Raw genomic sequence first — 21,470 nt, forward strand, 5'->3', positions numbered from 1 at the left:
GATGAATTTTAATAGTCACAATTCAAAAGACCTGCTGAAGAGTTGATTTTTTTATTCAAATCCCAGTCGTGGTAAATTTAATAGGACTGAAAATTTTTCCAAAGCTTTACACATTTTCACATAATACAAAAATTGTATAGGATTCATTTGTAAAGGTCAAAGTTCTCATTCTTCAGCTGGCACGGACTGCATGCGAGAAATTTGTGTTGAAAAGAAAGCGTTTCCAACTTCCATCACAAGAGAGAAAATGCATTCTTGAATTATCAATTAAACTTTGAAATATTAATCCAGAATAAAATTTAATTTCTAATTAACATTAAATTTTTATTCCGTCATTGTTAGACGACAATAATGTATGAAAAGCTGTAAAGTTTCATCAAGATATGGTTTTATAATTCTTGACGTAAGAAAAATCAATTGCCTTTTCTCCATATTTCGCCTCCTTCTCAAAAAGTTCGATAACTATTCTAATGGTAATTTTTCCCTTGTCTATTTTTTTTATAGAATTTGATTATAATGGTTGAGCGCACGTGTTGGATTTTCGCGGTGGCGTCCGAACAGTAGCGCGTCTCTCGACAACCAAATCACGAATCGTCCGTCGTCGCTGCTCCTCGCGTGCAAACCTGCGATCCAAGGCTGCGAGACCCGCTTTAGATTTTTTTATTCTATACTCGGTTTCGTTTCCCCACGGACCGAATCACCATAATTTGCACGCGCTCGTTTAATTAAACACCGCGGCTCGACCGCGGCGAGGCGAAAACTATAATACACACGGCAAATAAACGCGAACGGCGTGCACTATCATTATCTCTCTTGTGGATAGATTAGCAGAAATACGATTGTTTTTCACTTGGAGAGCGTCCGACAGGTTGTATAAATATTTTATAATATGGAAAAAAGATCGAAGGATAACGAGTTCAAGTTATTTGTGAAAAGAACAACTATATATCTTTTACGTCTGGACTAAACGAATTTCGCTTTCAATATTGTTGATATATGAAAAGCGATAAATCATTATTGTGTAAAATCAAACTAGTTCATAATCGATTTTGGATTGTTGAAAATTATAATTTGCTATGATTGATACAATATAAATAATTTAATGCCATTAAATTTATTCATAAAGAACTCTGCTTATCTTGCTCAAAATTCAAGATGTTGTTTGAATAGAAAGGTGATTTTTAAATGATTAAAATAATATATGAGCAATTTTTAAATTTCCATAATCTTAATTACTGTAAAATGCAAAATTTTCAATATAATTTTAGGAATAATTATCTGAAACTTACTATTTGAAATTATAGCAAAAAGGATTAAAAAATTTCCTCTTTTTTTAAAAAAAATTCTGCATTCAAAATTTCTGACGTTTTACATTTTGCCATTTCAAACTGATAAGGTTGGGAAGTTAGAAGATCGGAAACGGAAAGGTGACGCCATTACTGTTGATACTGCCCACTTTTGAATTTAAAATTTCCAACGCGTTCGAAGCCGTTCAAGGCGAACCAATGCGCAAATTTTCTCCCTCTCGCCAGTGCGAAAAATAAAATGAAAATAAATAAATAAAAGTCGATGGTGCGATTTATCGGGATGTAAAGGGAGGGGCCGAAAGCTGTGGGCACTCGTTTCTCGGCGCAATTGAAGAGCAATTTTTCTTTGGTCCGTCGCTGAACAGGTTTGGGTGCATCACTCTCTGAATGTGGAAGGGGGCACTCGCTCTCGTCATATTATAAACCGGCGAGTTATTTGCGCCGCGCAATGACCCTCCCGCGGCGCGAAACAAACATTAGCCAGGTCAGTAATGAGCCTCTTGCTCGCAGTCCTCGTCAAAAAAATAAAAAAGGCAATAATCGCCGAGGCCGTGCTAGTGCAAAGCCGTAATCGATTGGCTTAATACACAGTGCGCGGCGGCGGCGAAATAAATCACGTTTGTGCTTCCGCGAGCGGTTCCATTTTCGGAGCGCTTCCGTAGATGGAGCCGAGAGGCGGAGAGAGGAAGTTGAAGTTGCTGCCGTTTTCAAAAGTATAGGGGTCGCGCCATTCAGAGGGAGGAAATTTGGCTGCTGGCAAAAATGTAATAAAATTGCAAACATAAATATAGTCTAACAGTGACTTAACTTCATATAATAAAAGCAAAGATATAAGCTCACGTTTAAAATACTCCAAATTATAGGCTCATTTATTTATAGTTGTTAGTGGGCGTGTGTTTTTCTGTTTTAATTAGTGTAGAGTAGTGAGATTGATTTTTAAGAGGCCTTTACGTGGATTTACTTAAATTAACAAAGGTAAAACTTTTGTGTCTTTTAAAATTAATATCTCAATTAAAAGTAAAAATTTTGCAATGTATTTCATTCTTTAAAGCCAAGTTTTTCTCACATTATATAGTTTCAGTAAATCTACGTAAAAACTCATTCATTTAATTTATGGAGAGACATTAAATGGTTTTTGCATGGAAGAATTAAAACTGGTTAACATTTTTTTTCATTTAGTCCTGCTCTGAATTGTATGGGAACTAAGTTATTCTGATTGGCTTTTGGATCGCCTGAATTGTAAAAATTGAGATGCTTATCGAAGAAACAAACCCTTACAATTTTCTATGAATTTTAGCAAGATTTAAAATCAAATACAACCCCTGAATCACGGCGAGAAAAGGAAGAACCCAAAATGTAAAAATTTATTATCTCTCAAGTTAGTCCATTAATGCTTTACAAACTCATGTTCCCGTCACTTTCAAATAATTTTCGTTGTAATTGCGCCGAAAGTGATCATTTACAGGACACGGTTTGGCGTCGTGGGCGCTTTGGCGAGTCGTGGGAACGGCGCGTTGCCAACTTGCCTCCTCTCTCCGCAGCGGCCACCCCCGGGGGCTGATTCTCCCCTCTTGTCCCACTGCTGCACCCCTCGCTCGATCCAACCATGAATGCAGCAGCACCCCTAAGAGCTCTTTGTGTGTGTGTTCTTCATTTGACATCAGATGATAATCTACGTGCGGACCGCGCGTCAAAACAGATATAGGGGTGGGTGGGGGCGGCAATACACGAGGAGCTCACCCCTTTGCCAATTAACCCACTTGCCGGCGAAAACAAATGGGACGAAAAAATGCACGGCTGTGCGTCTCGCAGGCTCGATTTCGTTCAAGGGCGTTTTCGACACGGCCGCCGGGATTCTCTTCTTCTCTCGGCTCCATTTAAATAACGCAAGCACGCGAGATAGAGAGAAAAGTGGCAACAGAGGCAGCCGGTCGGCTGGAGCGAGAGAGATAATGGGTGTACGTGGGATTAAAGGGCCGGCCACATGCCGATCCAGGTAGCTCTGGGTGTCATAGAAAAATTACGCCCTGGCACCATTACGGTGCTGCCTGGGCCAAGAGCGGAGAGGCAACAACTTTTCCACCAGTTCTGCGGCCAAACTCGAGCTGAACCAGAACCGACTGCGATGTAAACAAAACCCAGTAGATCGGATTTCACAATAGGGAAGGATTCAATTACCAATAAGATCAAAATTAGATATTAATTTCCAGATTAAAAAAATCCTAGTTATTTACCTTAAAAATCAGATGATTTTTGATAGAACAAATTTAAAGAATAATAATTATTTTTCTTCCATATCGGTTCAATTTTATTTTATATTTAGCTTGCTGAACCTGAATCCAGAGAAGACTAATTTGATTTTTTTAGCAGAGGCTAACAATAAGCAATAATGGCACTTGGCCGAAATTCCTGAGCGGTGAAGCTTCCCATAGACGTAGACGGCCAGACACAGTGAATGCCTCCACCACCTCCTCCTCCTTCGCCGCCGCGGTGCTCGCTCACTCAGTCAGTGGAGGAACAGGTATGTCTGTCCGCGAATTTGCAAATCACCGCATCGCCGCATTCCTCCACTTACTCGGAAAAATGCCGCCAAATTTTTATCGCGATTCGCGGCAGGGGAGACGAACTTTTAAATGGTTATATTTTTATATATATTATGCGGAATTGGGTGAGCAAGAGCAAAGAAGCGAATCTCCACATAATACATATAGAGGAGGACCAACGACCAACATCGAAGAAATGAAACTCCTCTAAAAAAAATGTAATACGTAGATGATTGCAAAAAATTACTCAAAAATTGTTGCAAAAAAATCAAAATTTCAAAAGATAGATTCTTATTTATTAAGCTTCAAATGCTTGATTGTTTTGCTAAAATTAATAAGGATTTATTTATGAATTGTTGTTTTCCAAAATAAAATTTCAATAATAAATAATGAAATTAAAAAAGAGCAATCTGAATGAAAGTTAATTTCAAGGCAAAAGATAAAAAAATTGCTATTGTTCGATTGACACCAGAAATTTGTTTAATGTTTTGTACATATTAAATGGTAACTTCAATTATAATGAATGTTTTGATTCTGAGGATTTTTTTATTAAATCGGGGTGCGCTATGGTCGTCACCTGACGTCGATCGAAAAGGAAGTGGAGCGCATTCCGAATTGGCGGCGCGTGGGCGAACCCATTCATTGGTCGGCGTGCCCACCCTGCCGGCATTCATTTTCGCCACCCACCCGAAAAAAGTAAAAATGCCGAATTAAAATAAAGTTCGGCCCTCATTGTTTTTGCAGCGAAACAATCGAGCACGTGCAGCTCTTTGTAGAGGAATCGGCCGGCGAGTGCGCGGAGAGAGGGGAAGCGACAGGCCAGACTGAAAGGGCGAGAGGAGTCGCTCGTTCGGCCGCTCCGTTCGCCGTGTGTGTGTGTTGAGGAAGGAGGTGAACGCACCGTCCAAGGTCGACCGACCGACCGTCCGTCGTTCTCCGCAAGGGGCACGGAGCTCCTCCGAGCTGCCGACCGGAGAGAAAGAGACACGCGAGTTTTCCGACAAAAAAGTTAAAGATCTCCTGCGGGAGGGAACCCGCGCCAAGAGAGAGACGAGAGATGATCTCACGGACCGCCGAGTAAAAAAAAAACACAGAAGACTAACACTCGCCTAGATACAGACGCGGTTCAATTCAGGCAGTGATTTAAAAAGGAATTTTCTCTTCGAAACTTGTTTCGGGATGAAATTACATACAAGTGACTTATTTTAACTAGTCCCTTGAGCGTGATCCATTTTAATAGTTTGGTTTTTATGCTTTAAGCGTCACATAATGGTAAATTTGACCAATTAAGAGCATGGTGTTTATTTAACAAAGCTAGATTAAATTCTTTTAATAAATTTGAATTTAATTTGGATGCAAGGCATGTGCAGATCGTAAAATTTCCTTCAGAAACTTTTTAATCTTAAATTGCACTTGTTCACAAGTTTTATCTCTTTCTCCTTTTTTTCTTTTTCAGGCAACGCTGAGAAACTTAATTGCGCGAGCTCGGGAAGCGTGTTGCGAATGTAAATCAGCCCTCGGCGCGGAGGAAGTCGGTTCGAATTTGCCTGGTCGCCGGGCAAGGGTGCCGTGTCGCCACCAATTGGCAATCGATAAAACGCGCCGAGATGTGATTTCGCCTCTCTTTTTGCAAAGCCAAAAACAGACCGGAAATGCCTTCAGTGCTCATCGTTGCTCTTTGTGAATTCAAACAAAAGAGTTGTTAACCAAAATGAATGAAAACAAAAAACAGAACAATGGAAGTTTTATACAAAAACAAACAAGAGGGAGATTTTAAATGCAAATTGAAAGCAATTAAATCCGCGAAAAACATCGTAAAACTTTGTAGCCACCGCAAGCAGCTGCAGAATTTGATCTGAAGAGGGCAGGTGAGGCGATTAATCTCTCTCCGAACGTGAAACTTTATCGCTGCACTTTGACGAAATTCAAGTCGGCGGGACCGTTTTTTTGTCAAGTTAATTAACAGCTCACTTACGCTGATATCGCGTTTGCAATTTACAAGACGGGTGTATTTCCTTCTCACGTGGCACTAAATAATTAAGCCACTTTGGAGATTAAATTTTGGATTAATTTTTCACTCGAATGTAATTGCGTTTAATTACAGAAAAAAACCAGATTGAAAGATTAGAGGAAGAAAAGATCTTTATCCTTTGGAAAAAATCGCCGCCATATTATGCAAAAGCTTTGTTATGTTTTTTGCACTCATTTGGCGGACAAAGAGAGGGGCCGACTCGGCTCCGTTCCAGCGAAATAATAATTGCTGAGAGCGGGAAGCGCAGGGTGCTTGTGCACGTCCTTCCTTTGTTGTAAATGGCAGTAGTTGTGCGAGGGTCGGCGGATCGATGGGTCCGTCTGCAGAAATCGTGACATTGCTCTCGGTGTGCATTGCGCTGCACCACGCCTGCCCGCAAAGTTCAATGACAGCGCGGCCGCCGCCAGACTGCACCGACCCCATTACTTGCCATTGCCCCCCTTTATCTCCTCATTGGTGCTAGGAATTCGCAGAGCGCACACAATATGCAGCGACACCCAGACCATATCACAGGCGCCGACCTGAGCGGCGCCAGAGCGCCGACCTGAGCGGCGCCAGAGCGCCGACCTGAGCGGCGCCAGAAATTTTCATTTTTTTTTTATCCCCAACAGAAATTTAAATAATTAAATCCTTGGTGGGGCAATTAGGGAATTTGGGTCAACGGGGGATGATTCGCTTACTCACGATTTTGGGCGTCTTTCAGTCATGTTTCGGCCGCGACTGCTGGCTGCAGACTGATTTGAATAAACCCCCTTTGCGAAGACGCAATTTACCCCCAGCTGGGTGCAAGCAAAACCAAACTAAACAAAACACCCCCCGCGTCAACGTGCACCAAAATAGAACCAAAACGAGAGCAATAAAAGGCAGAAGTGGCTGCTTCATGTTTACATTAAGGTAATATTTTCCAAACGAAATTAAATAGCAACTTATTTTAATTTTTAATTTTTGTTTCATAAAATTATTGGTTTCATTATTGTTTATGTTCAGTAACTTTGAACCTTCTTTTAAAATTCTAATTGAGCACTCGGTATCAAAAGGATGGAAATTTACATATTTTTCAAGAAACATAAAAAGAAAAAGGAAGCCAATGGACCACATCAAACCCCTTCGTCAGCTTTTCAGAGTTTGATCACGGGAGCGCCGTTTGTCCGATTCTTCGCGCCGGCCGACCACGACCATCGGACGGCCGGGGGGTCAAAAAACCGTGGCTGCATTCGCGAGCGGTGCAGCTGCAGGTGCCGCTGGCCGCTCGATCGGCCCGCAGAGTAGCATCTCGGCGAACCAATATGGCCGGGCGAGAGGATTGACCTCGCCAAGGTCACCTTTGCACCGAGCGCGCGCGCACATATACAAGATCCCGAATAACAATAATATGCAAGTGCCCGCGCGATGAATGGGCACACAGCATACATCAACGACCCATTTGCCACGCGAGCCCACGCCTTTTTGCAACAGGGGGTGGTTGACCCAAACTCCTCTCCGACCACGCGGAGACGCCTTCAGTTTATAAAGAACTCTGTTATTCAATTTCTTCATAATTTGGTTGATGGAGTTATTCTAATTCATTTTTAATTTAACTCACAACTGCTAACAACTTTACTTTGTTATTTTTTATCATTCAATTATTTAGGAAACAATATGTATATTTTCTTTAAAATAGGTTCTGATTTTAAAGTAGATAAATATAATTTTAGATAGAATCGATTGAAAATGAGCAAACACGTGATTTTAGATAGAACAAAATCAAACTGGAAGGGTCACTGTCTCGTTTTATCAATTTTCGCTTGTTCTTATCATGAATTTCCAGCCGGCAACAGAAACGTTGAAAATATTTCCTCGCCTTCGCAAGTTGAAATATGTATTCGATTAATTCGCCCACGGCCGGCCACTGCGATTAAATTAAGCCAGGCATTGTGGCGAGCAATACCAATAATTACGTTCCATAAATAACCTCACGCCTGAGCGAGTAATTGCATAATTCCTCAGCTGTAAATCACTCCATTATGGAAAATGGCGACTGGCAGTTTTCTCATTTTAGAATTTAATTCTTTCGCACTTGAACGCCGCCGTTCAAAAGGAAGCGCACCTGCCCCTGACTTTCGTGCAGTCTATTAAATGGTGTGACAAAGTGTTTTGGCGAGCTCGCGATTATTTCACTTATCGCCCTCGATCAAAGCTGCGAGCATAAAAACAAACGGCTTCCTTTCCTCGCGTTTTTTTTTCGGTAATAATAAATTGCATTTTTTTTATATAACTTGCACGTGTGCAATCAACGGTGCAGGACGCCTGTTGCTTTTCTCACTATGGATGTATATTCTCACCTGCGAACAAAACGAAAACACAACGTTAGTTAATCAATTTAAAACGGTGTAGCAAAAAATTATTACTTCATACAATTTTTAACAAACCAAAATTCCCGTCCCATAAAGCACTTCAAGATTGAGAAAAATCTTTAAAACTTTTAAACTGCTTTTTAAGGCGTGTCAGAGCAAAACCGGTTGGCTGCTAAAAATAAACGATATTGATAACAAAACAGTTGGGAAAAGTTTCGTTTGTCTAAACGGTTCGTCAAAATTTACGATTCAAAGAGAAAGAAAACACGTGTCTGTGTGTATTTTTTTCCTCGAGGGCACCAGATGTCTTGTTAATACTTTTGTATTAAAATTTGCTCTCTTCGTCGGGTAATTGGCTTTTCATTCTCAACATTGTAAGCGAAACACGATCCGCCTGCTTTCGTGGTTTCATCGGACGGTCGGTCTGCGGGTCGACACGGTAACGCAATAGCCCGACGTGAGAAGAAACACATGGCCGACGAAGCCACGATGATGGGGGTCGGCGCAGCAGTAATTGCTCCCGATTAATTGCGGCGCGAATTCACCACCACTTTCAGAAATGAAAGATGATGAAAAAGTTTCATCCAAAGTAAGCAGCCACCTGTTGCTCTCGGAGGAAAGGTGCTGCCGGGGATTGAACAAGGAGCGCACCTGCCCCGGATCGTAAAGAGGCGCTCGGGGAGTGCCGTCGCGCCGCCGGGAAGCGCGGCTGATAAAGGCAGATTTCGGAGGAAGTGAAAATTGCTTGGGCCAACAAGCGACTAACCGGAATTTTAAACTCACTTGAACTTTGGAATTTGTAGATATCGTACATATGCTTATCAGCGTCGTAAAGAGACGCACGTTTAAAGTTTGTCTTTTGGGTGTCAGCGGTGGCACGTAAGTACTTCCGCTATGGAAAATGCAAACTTTCAAAGAGAAATTCAGTCAAATTATATTTGCTCAGTTGATTTACAAAATTGAAAAACAAAGAAATAATTTAAAATATTAAAATGGCAGGGAATTCTTTTGTCCTTTTCAATTCATGTTAATTGACAAATTTTAACTTTCATATTTATTTATTCTCATATTATTTAAAATTGAAATTAATTTATTTATTTATTGCATACAACAATGGAGAGAGAAATTGGGAAAAATTAATTTAATATCTTATCTTGCAACGTAAGTTTTGTTCTTATTAAGTTCCAATCAGATGTTTTGAAAACGAATTTGATGTGTTCACTGATTTATTTTAATTGTTTTCATAGATGTTAATTATTTCTGACTTGTAATCTGCGTTACTTTTGAACCCATTGGAATTATCTGTATGACAAGAGAAATTAAGCTATAAAAGAAGTGTGCCTGGTGGTGAAAATTTACACCTGACGTGTGGATCGGAGCGACACGTCGGTGGTGCGCGCTTGCTTCCTGCGATTGCGGCGGTGATTGTCGCGCGGCGGAATAATTTAGAGAGGAAGCGACGTGAGTTTGTCAGTCTGGCGATCTGCTCTCGGTTTTATCTAAGCGATGCTCCTTGCTATTAGTAAATACATTCAGTCAGTCTGGTGCACAAGCACGCGCGCCGGAAGTGGGTGCCTCGCCAGCGCAGCACGACGGACACTCCTCGCCGGTCGTGGGCGGCTGGCCTGGACTTGCTTCGACTCATTCATTCCGACCGAGCAAACCGGCGACGCGCCCCTCGTCTACGATTTAATTGTAATGCTGAAATTAATTTGGCGTGACTTGCGGTCGCAACGCTCACTGCATTTACGATTGCAAAATAAATAAATATATTTTTAACTTTGTAAAAATTGATCTTACCATCTTCATTTTATTGCATGAATAAAAATAGAGAAAAAAGCTTGATGCTCTGACAAATAATCTTTTTTAAATTCAACTCTTTTGGCCACAGACGAGGGCCCTGCTATTTTCCTCACCAACCAACAAGTGGCCAGAAGTCGGACGGCTGCGGTTGTTTTTTTATTGTACTTTTTAATTTTTTTATTGCACCGCGAGCCAAGGGTTTCGACTCTGCGACGTCACATCCTGACAGCTGCCGCCGCAGTACGCAAGGAGCTCTCTCGGCCACTTCACCTGCTGCTTTTTGCTTTTCCACCCGATACTATTTTCGGCCTGTTTATTTTCCCTGGCGCGGCTTGCGTGCAGCACATACTCTCTCTTCCGAATCGCATTCCTTCCTCTTTCAATTTTTTGTAAATAGCATTTCCTCAATTCGACTAATGTTATCGCAGGGGTTGTTTTTGTTTTGTTTTTTTAATTAGCGTGAGCGGGGTCAGATTTGCGTCGGGGTGCGTTCGCGCAGGAAACGACTGATGACGTGCAGGGGCGTTTCGTGCTGATATGTTAATCAGCTTCGGGCACGCGTAATTCGATCCGACGCTTTTCATCGGGCATAAATACGGCGGTGCATACCCGCGGGAGAATTTGCATTCGATGGAGTTAAAGTGCACGCCTTTGCATTATGAAAGTGCACACAACTGACTGACGCCGGGAAAGTGCTTTGTTTGAATTACGAAAGAGGATTGTGTAGCATTAAAAAGATAAATAAAAAGTACTGTACGTTAATGGACTAATAAACAATATATAAATTCAATGCTTATTACATAAAGGTTTTCATTTTATCATTACCTTTCGACATTTCTTTTACTGGAGAATTGAAATGTTGTTAAGTTTTTAACTATAACAATAGCAATATATCACATAATATTGATAAATGTACGAGAATCTATTATTTTAAGTTAAGTTGAATTGTTGGTTTTTAATTTTGAGCTGTTTTCTAAAACAAATTATTTTATGTCAAATTATTGCACCATTTTTTTTTTTAATTTTAATTTCTTAAAAATTTTAATTATTAACAGAAATTTATATGGGCACACAAAAATTTCATCCACCAGTTTGATTCTGATGACTTCATACAAGGTATATATTTTTGCCTATTATGAAGGAGATGACTTTGCCTCTATAACTTTGGCATTTCCTGCCCGGCGTCTCTCGCGGAATTCAATCGTCTCTCTCATCTCCTGGCGCATTCCAAAAGTTTCACAAGAGAAAAACCGCCGCTCCTTTGATTCTCTCTATACTTTTTATTCACGCCTCCCTCTCTAGCGCGAACTTCGATTTTTTCCGCGCACGCAGCTTGTGTTGCAATGAGAGTCTTTCGTCGTTGCACTGCTGCAATAAGACTCACTGTCAGCCCTGAACTCAATTACCAAGACCACATTTTTTCAAGTGGAGGAGAACCGTTTCTTTTTTTTATTAATTTTCTAAGAAGCATCCGATCCTGCAGTGTCAACCGACGCACTCTGATACAGAATAATGATTGTAATTATTAATAAGCCACACGTGGAGTCCTTTGCCGCGAAGGTCTCCTTTCGATTCTCGTCTCTCGAAGAAGTGGTGCCGCCCGCGTTTTCTCTTTAGCTCCTGCGCGAGAGATAAAAAAAAAAAACACCACCGCTCCATTATGCTCGATGCATTTTATGTTTTATTTGTTAATGCAGCAGCGGGCGTCGAGAATAATAAGGTCACGTGTGCAGAGCGGCGGCGGGGTCACGGCGGGACACTTTCGACGTGTCAAGCCGACTTATTAACACACCGTGTTAGAAAAGTGCATGGGTACTGCAGTCACTGCAGCTGCTGGTAACTTTACCAGTATAAGCTGGTAGGATAAAAATTACTTAAAAAAGTTACAAATTTAAAAGTTACTTGAAAGATTGGTGAAAAAACCGTGGGAACTTAATTTATTTCCGCAAATATTTTCGCAAAAATTGGTTGTTAACTTGGACGATCCGAAGGTCTGGGCAATAATTCGTGATTCTCCTCTTTGTCTGCTGATTGATGATGTTTTGGCCCACATGATAATTTACTCAGGCAATCAGAGGAAACAGCCGCAGGCTCTAGTGTACTTTTCACCCTTTTACCAAGATTCTAGTTCGGATCAAGTTTCTTCTTCGCTCCATTTGGAGCTGGGGGGAATTTTCTAATCAGTCGCTTTTTAATTAGACGTTGCTGGAAATATATACGGTGCCTCCCTTTTTCTATCCGAAATCCGATCCGCTATGAGTTTCGTATCCGTTCCAAAAGCTCCTCCTGAAATTTTTTCTGTTTGATATAAATTGTTTTTGTCAAAATCCCCTCCACTGGATACGCGCGACCGTGTCAATTATTCAAGTGGACGCGGCTTTTACGAGCAGCGATTAAAAATGATACTAAATTAACGACGAGTTCCCTCGGGTTGTGTAATTCAATTCAATTAAGTCGAGTTCAACTGAGAATACCCTGTTGGTAAATAAAACTTTTCAGTTTTATGTTAACTGCCTGCAATTAAAGATTGCGCTCTATACAGCATTATAAGTGAATCTATAAATCTGCAGAAATGTTTCAAAGAAAGGCTGAGGGGCGGCACTTGAAAACAATTCCCTCCTCATGGCTTGATTTTATATTTTAAATAAATAAAACAATACGACAGCGATGGAATTACATTTTCTTGGGGTTGCAAATTGCTTATATACGAGTGCGCACTCATGTACTTTGAGAAACAATAAAAACTGCTTAATCGCAACTCAAGTAAATACAATAATAAATATTTAACGTAGCGAGGAAAGGAAGTGGCCTTTTGGAGTAGCCGCGCGACGCATGAATGTGAATTCGATGATTTATTTTTGTATCCATTACGTGCACGAACAGCTGCTGCTTGGCACGTTGCGCATTATTGAAGTTGCGTTTTTTGTCATGCGTCTATTGAGGGTCTGCTTCCTCAGCGATCTGAAAGACGCGATTCGTTCCGTCATCAGTAGTGCGCGAAAATCTACTTTTTATCAAAATTACACGTGCTTGAGGCGCCGGGAGCAAAGATCGCTGCTCTGAGATAACAAAGAGGCCTTGATCTCGACAGATTTTGGCAATATTCTATGCCAAACAAAAAAAAACATAATAATATGACGGATTAAAAGAGAAATTGAAGAGACGAAAAAATAAAAAAGCTTCCTTGTGGCAACTCTGATTACCTAGAACTTGATCCTATTCTGAAACAAAACAAGGAAAAGGGCAGTAATTGCGTTCGCTGTAATTTTCCTTCCCTAATTGGAAGGAACTCTTGTTACGGAAGAGGAAATTAAAATTCAACCGAATTGGGCTACCCAAAACGTGATTTGGGCTCCTTTGAAATTTTATAGAAATAATAAATATATTTTCCACTCTGTTATTCCAAAAGCGTTTCTTCGCTATGGCAGTTTTTCTTTCTCAGGCTCAAGGGCGATTTCCGCGCAGCTGTCCGGCGACTCCGCGGGTCGTAAATTATTTCCCGAAGGAGATAATGACCGAAATCCAATCGACGTGGCGGCACCCCCGGAAAGGGGTGGCGAAACGGGTTTCGCAAGAGCTGTAGAGGGTCGTTCGCATCTGCCTGCAGCGGCGTCGTTGGTGCTGCGTGCGGGGCGCGCCTGCATGCCTTATCAGCTGATGTTCCGCGAGCGAGGACGGACGCACGGCGTATTGAGCGGCCGCGAACGCCGATCGATCCTCGGCTGGCGCAGCAGCCGGCGCAAAGCCGTCGACCGAGCTTCTTCCCTCGGCCGCGAGCGAGCGAGCGAACGAGACGCCGAGCGCATCGCCAACGCCGCGCCCTCGCAAACACACGTCTCTGCTGATTCGATTGTGCCAGAGACCAAAGAATGAAACGCTGCATCCTGCGGTTTAGATCATTATTTGATCCATTGAATGCAGCGAATCAAGCGAATGAAAAATGATAAATAATGTTTACGAATTTGTATGCAAAGCAGCGTCTCTTTACAAGAGGAGTGAGACAGAGAGGATGGAAAAGATGTATTTGGCCCAAAAATACTTATCTCTATAAAAATTTTATCTGATTTCGTTCTACACTTGAATAAGAGTATGCTAGATTTTATAGCTTACAATTAGTTTTTAATGCGAAAATTTTGCTAATAGCACATAAAAGTTTAACCTTTTACTAAACAAATCTTTTGTGCACTACTGTTTTTTTCTTTTATTTTATTTTAATAAAATTCATGCTTAACTGATTTGATTACTGAAATTCATTTTGATACTTCTATAGAATCTGATCAAATGATCCTGAAATCTCTCAACTACATACAACTTGATATCAGACGATTTTATGTGATTTGAATCCTTGCCAACTCTCTCTAGCCTGAAACAAATGCTCCTCTCAAAAATCCCGAAACTTGTCTTTCATTCATCACACGCTTCTCTGTATAGCAAACAACGAATTATTTATGCTAATTGGCGACAGAGGTGCTTGCGTTGGCAAATATAAAGAGAGAGAAAAAAGCAGCTTTATTTGTTGTACCATCGAAATTTGATCAAAGTCAATTGGAAAAGCTGCGAAACCACCGCCTCGTTTCCGCAGTGTCAACACCACGGCCCTTTGAACCTGCAAAGCTCTCCCGCGAATATTTCATGTTTATTCATACGCGCTCTTGTTCCGCTCCACTCGCCTCGAAATGTGTTTCCAGAGGAGTTTAAATGGACTCGCGTTTTTTCTCTGTTTAAGCATATCTCTCTCGTTATTCGGGGTGGGGGAGAGAAATAAATATGCTCCCTCGCGCTTTTCATTCTCAGTTGACAATGGCGTGTTGCATCTTTTTCATCCTCCCTGTCTCACTCCACTTGTAAAAAGACGCTGCTTTGCATAATGCGGTGACGACGAGCATAAAAATTCATAAACACGCAAGAATAAAAATAAAATAATGATCCTCTTCTCTCACTTGAAAACTTGCAACATAAAATATGAGGTTTTTGTACAGAAAAAGACAGAGGTGTGAGAAAGGAAAAGGGAACTGGCCAAGCGTGAATTTGCGGCAATAATCAATCACACGCATCTCCAGCTCCTTAAACGATTTCGCTGGAGGAAGTGTGCAATTTGGTGTAAATTACTCGAGTAAACAAATAAAATTAATTTTTGCTCGGAATAGCTGGCCGGGCGGAAACGAACCTGGATTCAGACGAGAAGGACGCGTTGGTGGCCGTGCTGAACGTGGCCGCGATGAAATCGCTCGAAAGCACGCTGACCATGGTGCTTGCTCAATCCTGCGGGCGTATCACAAAAGCTAGGGTCATTCGGCGCAGTACGTGCATGTGGCCGCCGATTCCGAGAGTGAAAAAACGGGCAGCGCTATCTCACAAGTTGGTAAATCCAGGGAGCGGCGGCCGCACGGCTCCGTCCGCAAAGGCCTCTCGAACGCGACTGACTCGAACTCGGCTCGGGCCTTCCGTCGGTCGGTCGGGAGGAGGACGAGCCGCCGCGAGACTCCCCTGCTTTTGCTTTTGCGTGCAGCTCCACACACTCGTCGCCTTTCCCATGCATGCCCTGCTCCGCTGCTCTTTATCGTTATTGTCATTGCTGACAACGAGAAAGAAAGAGGCAAGCAGCGTCAGGTTTTTAATCAATGCGACACCCTGTGTCTCGTTGTCTCATTTATAGGTGGGTATATTATCAAACCACTGGACGGGAAATGCGAATCAATTTGATTGAAATTCATTTACACCTAATTTGTTGAAATGATCATATTTCAATAGGCACTGTTTGTCTAATTGAGTAAACAAATAAGTGAATGGATATTTATTTTGCAATCAATGCCAGCGACTCTCTTTTGAAAAGCATGATTGGAATGTTTACAGTTGGAAAACGTTGAGCTTTTAATTTGATGCTCCTGATTAAACATTTGTTTTAGATGAAAATATTACTCATTGCATCCAATTTTCGATTCAATGGCCAAATAATTTATTTTAATTGATAAAATAATAATTAAATTTATAATGAGATTTAGCCGCGCTTTCAAGAAGTGTGTTTTAACTAAACTATAAAATCCTAAAAATTTTATTTACATTACCTCTACTTTAGTTTAAATTTTTAATCCAATTGTTTAATAGGTCAGCATATTCTTAACAAAGCGAATTTCTGTTATAAAATTGATGATTGAAGTGCTAAAATGAGCACAAGGACAAAATGAGCGGCAACTACTCTATTTTACTATCAAAGCTCTCCCCTAAGCACATCGTGCTGTAATTTTCCCAATTAACGCAGAGAGGAAATATCAATCGCCGCCGGGCGGATTATTTTTCTTCCCGCTCACGTCGTGCCCATATCAACATATGCTGGCTCTACATCAAACGCTCACTTAAGATAGTGCTGAGCAATTGCTGTCTTAGGGCATGCTAAGCCAAAATTACTGCATTTTACACTGCACTTAAATCGATCGAAGCGCCAATTATTTTTGCGGTCGGACCAGCCAATCACTCGGCCAGAAAACTTTATTAAAAACATAAAATTTTCATTCTTTCGCAATATTTACTATGACATTTTTTTGTAAAGACTTAAATTAATATAATTATAATTGACTAACATAAAGATTAATTTTTTTGACGCAAAATAATAATTATTTCTTATTTCTGCTCTGTCATTCATTTTTAAATATTAATTTCCAATTAAAATTTGCTATATAATTGCACATTTGATGAAAAAATCTTGAAAATTAAAAACAGTGTAATCAATTAATAAAATAGCAATAATTTCACTTCACCATATATGTAAGTTAAATTATAAAATCTAATAATAAAATTATTTGAGGATCACAATCTTTATTATATACTTATTTTAATGATCCACATCACCTGTCGAACAGTTTTATTGTAATTTTAATTTTTATTTTTTAAGAGATAGGTATCTTCAATTTTAAATGAAAGGAATTAAAAAATTAAAAAAATATTAATTTTACAAGACAAAATGATTTTAGGGGGAAAATATTCATTTAGAATATATGTGTTGCTTTTGAAATGTAATTTTTTATTTTAATTTTTATTATATAACAAAAGATTTATTAATTTCATAAAAAAAAAATTAAAAATTCCATGTTGGCGATGTAGAAAATTATTTTCACCGCTTGAAACAGGTTGTAGTGATGGCCTCCATGTTAATCTATGCCAGCAATGCCTTCTTTAGTTTGAGATATATGTTTATCTACTTAATTTTTTTGAGCAAAAGGTCAGTAATTTGTCAGAAAAACACTAATTTTTGGACACCACCCGTAACAAAACTTGGGTTTGTTTACAACTCGTCCCTCCAAGTGCGCATGTGCTAAGCAAAAAGTGCTGCCAAGACAGCTCGCGAGCTCGCTGAGGGAGCTTGCTGTCTCAGCAAACCATACTTCACTCTCCACCGGTGTCTCAAGCCAATTTTTGTCTTAAGATAGCTATCTTAAGTGCAGTGTAGAAGAGGTAATAGGAAATTCGAGAGAGGTGAAATTTAGAGACCTTGGCCAGGGAATGCGCCAGGTATGTGTTTGCTTTGTGCAGCGACCAACTGCTGCTGCTTTTTTCTTATTCGTGTTGCTGGGGATGATTGAGGGAGGCGGAAAATAAGCACCCGAATTGTGTGTTGTAGTTCCCCTCCCCCTCTTTGACATTTTCTTCTTTGTGAGCTCTCTCTCAGGGTTGCGGCTCGGCCCGAGGGTTGCTTCGGCTTTCTGCACTTTGGGTCACAGCTTCAGCGCCAACGCGATTTATTGCTCGCTGCGAGATACTTTTTTCAAGTAACAAAAAACTAGTGCAGTTTTATCACAGGGACAATTCCTTTCGGCTGCTGCATTGCCCAGCGATTCGCTCTGCTCCGACCCCGGACCGATTGAGCGGCGATCGATCAACGCCGAAAAAACGCGCGTTGGAATCAATTTGACGAGAGTACGTTGCGAGTTGGAAAAACTTGCAAGGGCAATTTATCATTTCAAAAGAAGAAAAAAATTGTTTGAGCATGACTCTGAATAATGAATAATGAGCTTTTGGGTGTTTTTGTGTTATTGACTTTATTTCCTGAACTATAGCACCCAAATGTTGAATAATTTGAATAAAACATGCCCAGATTAAGTAAATACCTAATTTGCATATAATCCATGTTAATTTCGAACGAGAAGTGATTTTTAAAGCGATTAAAAGGCTCTTATCTTATTCTTATCTTCTTCTCCTTTTTTGGCAAACAAATTTCTCCAAATGAGAGGAGGCAAAAACTCTTTAAAGCAGATGCATCGCTAATTAAAATCCGGAGCCGCTCACTCTTCAGCTGCCAATAAAAGTAATACCCAGCAGCGCATGAGTCATGAGAGGATTATGGGTGGGTGCAGCAGGGGGTGGTCGCGTACGTGCCGCACATCGGGGGTGCACGTGCTGGACAAAAGAGTAAGAGATGCACATGCAGCTCTCGGTCAGCGTCTGGGGGTGGCTATTGCACTGGGGAGAGGGATGCTGCGCCAAAAAACGTGTTATATTAAGAGAGTGTATCGCTTTCCAATCACTTCGGCCAAAGTTTCGAGTTTCCAAGGCAAACAAGGGAGTCAAAACTCTATCGTTTTGCCTCTTTATTGCATCGCCGCAGTTGAGTTTGTTTTGGTCCGAGAGAAAATATACGATTTGCGACAGGGAATAACAATTGGCTGACCGCAAGGGTCTCGTGAAATCAAAGGCGACCCGAATACTAACACTGCAGTATTTGGAAACTCATACCCTCGTTTGAACTCAATTACCACATCTCAAGAAGGCAGAAAAGGGTGTTCAATTGATTTTAATATTCTCAACAGAAATTATTTCAGTGTAAATTATATGAAAATTTGAATTTAAATCTTTAGCATTTTTTTTTTTTTTTTTGTATTAATAAAACTTTGAAAATAGCATGAAATGGAAAAAAAATTTAGAACAAAGGAAGTGGTTCAATAAACTTACGAACAGCGAAAAGTACTTAATCCCGTCAACAACTCACCTGCGAACAAATAGAGAAATTTTGATAAGATAATATTGAATACATGCTTCTGTTTCTAGAGATAAAAATTATTCAGAGATTGACAGTGTCGCAAATGAAATTATTCAAACTTGATTGAAGCGAATTGCATTTTGATCGAACTTCAAACGGGAAGCAACTCAATTTGTGTCAAATTTAAATACAGCGATGCACCGCCAATAACCCAATCAAGCTCGATCCGTATTATTTGAGCAGCGTGCCATACATCCAAAAGAGAAATGTACATATTGAGTGCAGCCGATGGGGGAGTATTCAAGTCACCCCCACATGCGCTTAATCGAGTTAAATTCAGCAAATGCGAAACCGCGGCAGCGCTACCCAGAACTCAATCAAAGCAGATTTTCGGTTCTGTAACTTTGCTTGATGCAAATTTGAAACAACGATGGGGCGATTGCGAAAGTCTAAAACCTTAATTATTATTACAAATGATCTGAGATAAAAAGCGTTCCAAATATAATATCTTTAATTTAGAAGAAATAAGGTTGAAATTTTAATATTTTTCCTTGCAGTATGCGCTTTTTAAAATTAAAATTTTTTTTCCCATAATCATTCAGATCTATAAAAGTTAGGTTACACCACAATTGAATCGTTGATCACATGTTATTTATTCACAAATTTAAATTTATGAGGCGCTTCTAAAGTGGCGTTGAATAACAAAAGATTTAGTCTGCACATCAACTCTGGTGTTTTATAATCAGATGGATATAAGAACGCAGGTGCTGTTAGAACTTTTCAACTTTGGGTGGGTTTCGTCGCTGCAGGAATAATAATAAACCGGTTTGGTGCGCTAAAAGACCAATGATTTGAAAAGAGGGCCGCGCACTGCGCTCGATCTCAATGTGTACACATCCGACCCGGCCATATAATAATAAGCAAGGAGAAGGGGATGCAGAACCCCTTTAGCGTCCAACAGATTGCAAGGGTAAAAAGTGTGTTACACTGCTACACACATGGTCGGCGCGCCACGTCACCCCGCCGCCGCAACACGCACCCCTGCGTTCAGTTGCCGCTGCATGTAAGCGCCAATTATGCACAACGTGTACAGATAAGAGCTCGGCAGCCGCGAGACCATTATGAATGAAAATTTCCGACGCGCTCGAATGACCCTCTTTTGTGCCACGGACGACGACCAACCCTGTGATCGTCCGCGAATTTTGTTGTTTATCTCTTTAGCGCAGGAACAGCTTTGACGTTTTATATTAGTGCAGTGAATTGCATAAAGCATTTTTTTCCAAAAATATTACAATAATTTATTTGGGTTGTTTAAAAATTTCCTCAGACAGAGTATTTTCCCAAAAAATTTCGTCAAAATGACTTGGAAAAAATAAATTCACATTATAAAACCATACCATAGGTGACGTTAGCAAACTTTTTCCCAAAATTAAGAAATAAAAATGATTTTAAATCTATAACCGTAAAATGAATCACCAGCTCGCGTGGACGTAATTTCGTGTTTGGCCACGGTGAACAGACGGACTTGTAATTGCAATCGACCGGGTCGTGCATTATTTAGAGGACCATTTTGATTCATTACGGAAGCCACTCGGCGTAATTGCGGAGCCAAATTTAAAAGAGCGTCATCTGCTGTGCTCACAGTACGTGTAATTATGACAAATCGTGGCGCCCCGGACGAAACAATTTGTTTCGCGCCACAGCTGCGTTTCGTTTTGCTCTTTCTCCCTTCGCCAAAATTTCTTGTGGATAGGTTGAAGTATCGCGCAGCGGGCGCTCGCGATTCGGAAATGCGGGTGCCGACATCTGAAAATGTACTTTTCATCTGGAGAGCACTCTCCTGTACCAGAGAAAATCCCGAGAGCTCTAACAGTATTATCGAAAGATGGAAAAAAAAATCAATGCCTGTGTGCGTTGGCAGTGAGCTATAGAGGTGAGGGAGAAAAAAGGACAGGGAAAAAAATCAGTCCACAGAGCACCTGGCCTGTTTTTGTCAGCAGAGCACGTAGGACGTACGCCAAAGAAAAAACCGCTGAAAAACTAAACAACAAAGAAAAAAGCATAATTTTACTTTCCTACGCAACAATATTTTTAACTTTTGCAGCATCAAATGAACATCAAAATACGAACCATGAAATTTACATGACAGCATTTTCTGGAGATTTATTCCTAAGTTGAAACCAATTTAAAATTAAATTGTTTGCCTAAATTGTAATAAAAAAAAAACAGCAAAAGCAAAGTTAATAATGCAAATATTCAAACAACATAAACAGTAGCAAAATCTTTTCCTTCAGAATTTTTTAATTGTTTTTGTGGTAGAATTTCACGATCCAGGCAGATCCAGGGTTGATTCATAGTGATTTGAATTTAAGTCGGCTTTTCCTTGATACTGTTTTTTCTTAAACAATAAACAACTCACAAAAACCCACCGAGGAAAAGCCGACTTTAAATTCAAATGATTATTTTTTATTGTTGTTTGTT

General features: G+C 40.4%; 1 protein-coding gene across 2 annotated transcripts in view; it reads right to left on the reverse strand.

The window, feature by feature from the left end:
- Window positions 1-21,470, reverse strand: part of LOC132202907 (zinc finger protein jing) — a 33,243-nt gene that overhangs the window by 5,269 nt on the left and 6,504 nt on the right. The window contains exon 1 of one of the 2 annotated variants that reach the window (XM_059630192.1): window positions 15,186-15,442. The exons of the other annotated variant lie outside the window; for it this stretch is intronic. Coding sequence (XP_059486175.1) covers window positions 15,186-15,265 — 80 coding nt within the window. The 5' untranslated portion in view covers window positions 15,266-15,442. Of the gene's footprint in view, window positions 1-15,185; window positions 15,443-21,470 lie in introns of those variants that run through there. 2 annotated transcript variants of the gene reach the window in all.

The sequence above is a fragment of the Neocloeon triangulifer genome, unplaced genomic scaffold (assembly GCF_031216515.1).
Source record: "Neocloeon triangulifer isolate White Clay Creek 2 clone unplaced genomic scaffold, ASM3121651v1 ptg000017l, whole genome shotgun sequence".
In the NCBI taxonomy this organism is placed as follows: domain Eukaryota; kingdom Metazoa; phylum Arthropoda; class Insecta; order Ephemeroptera; family Baetidae; genus Neocloeon; species Neocloeon triangulifer.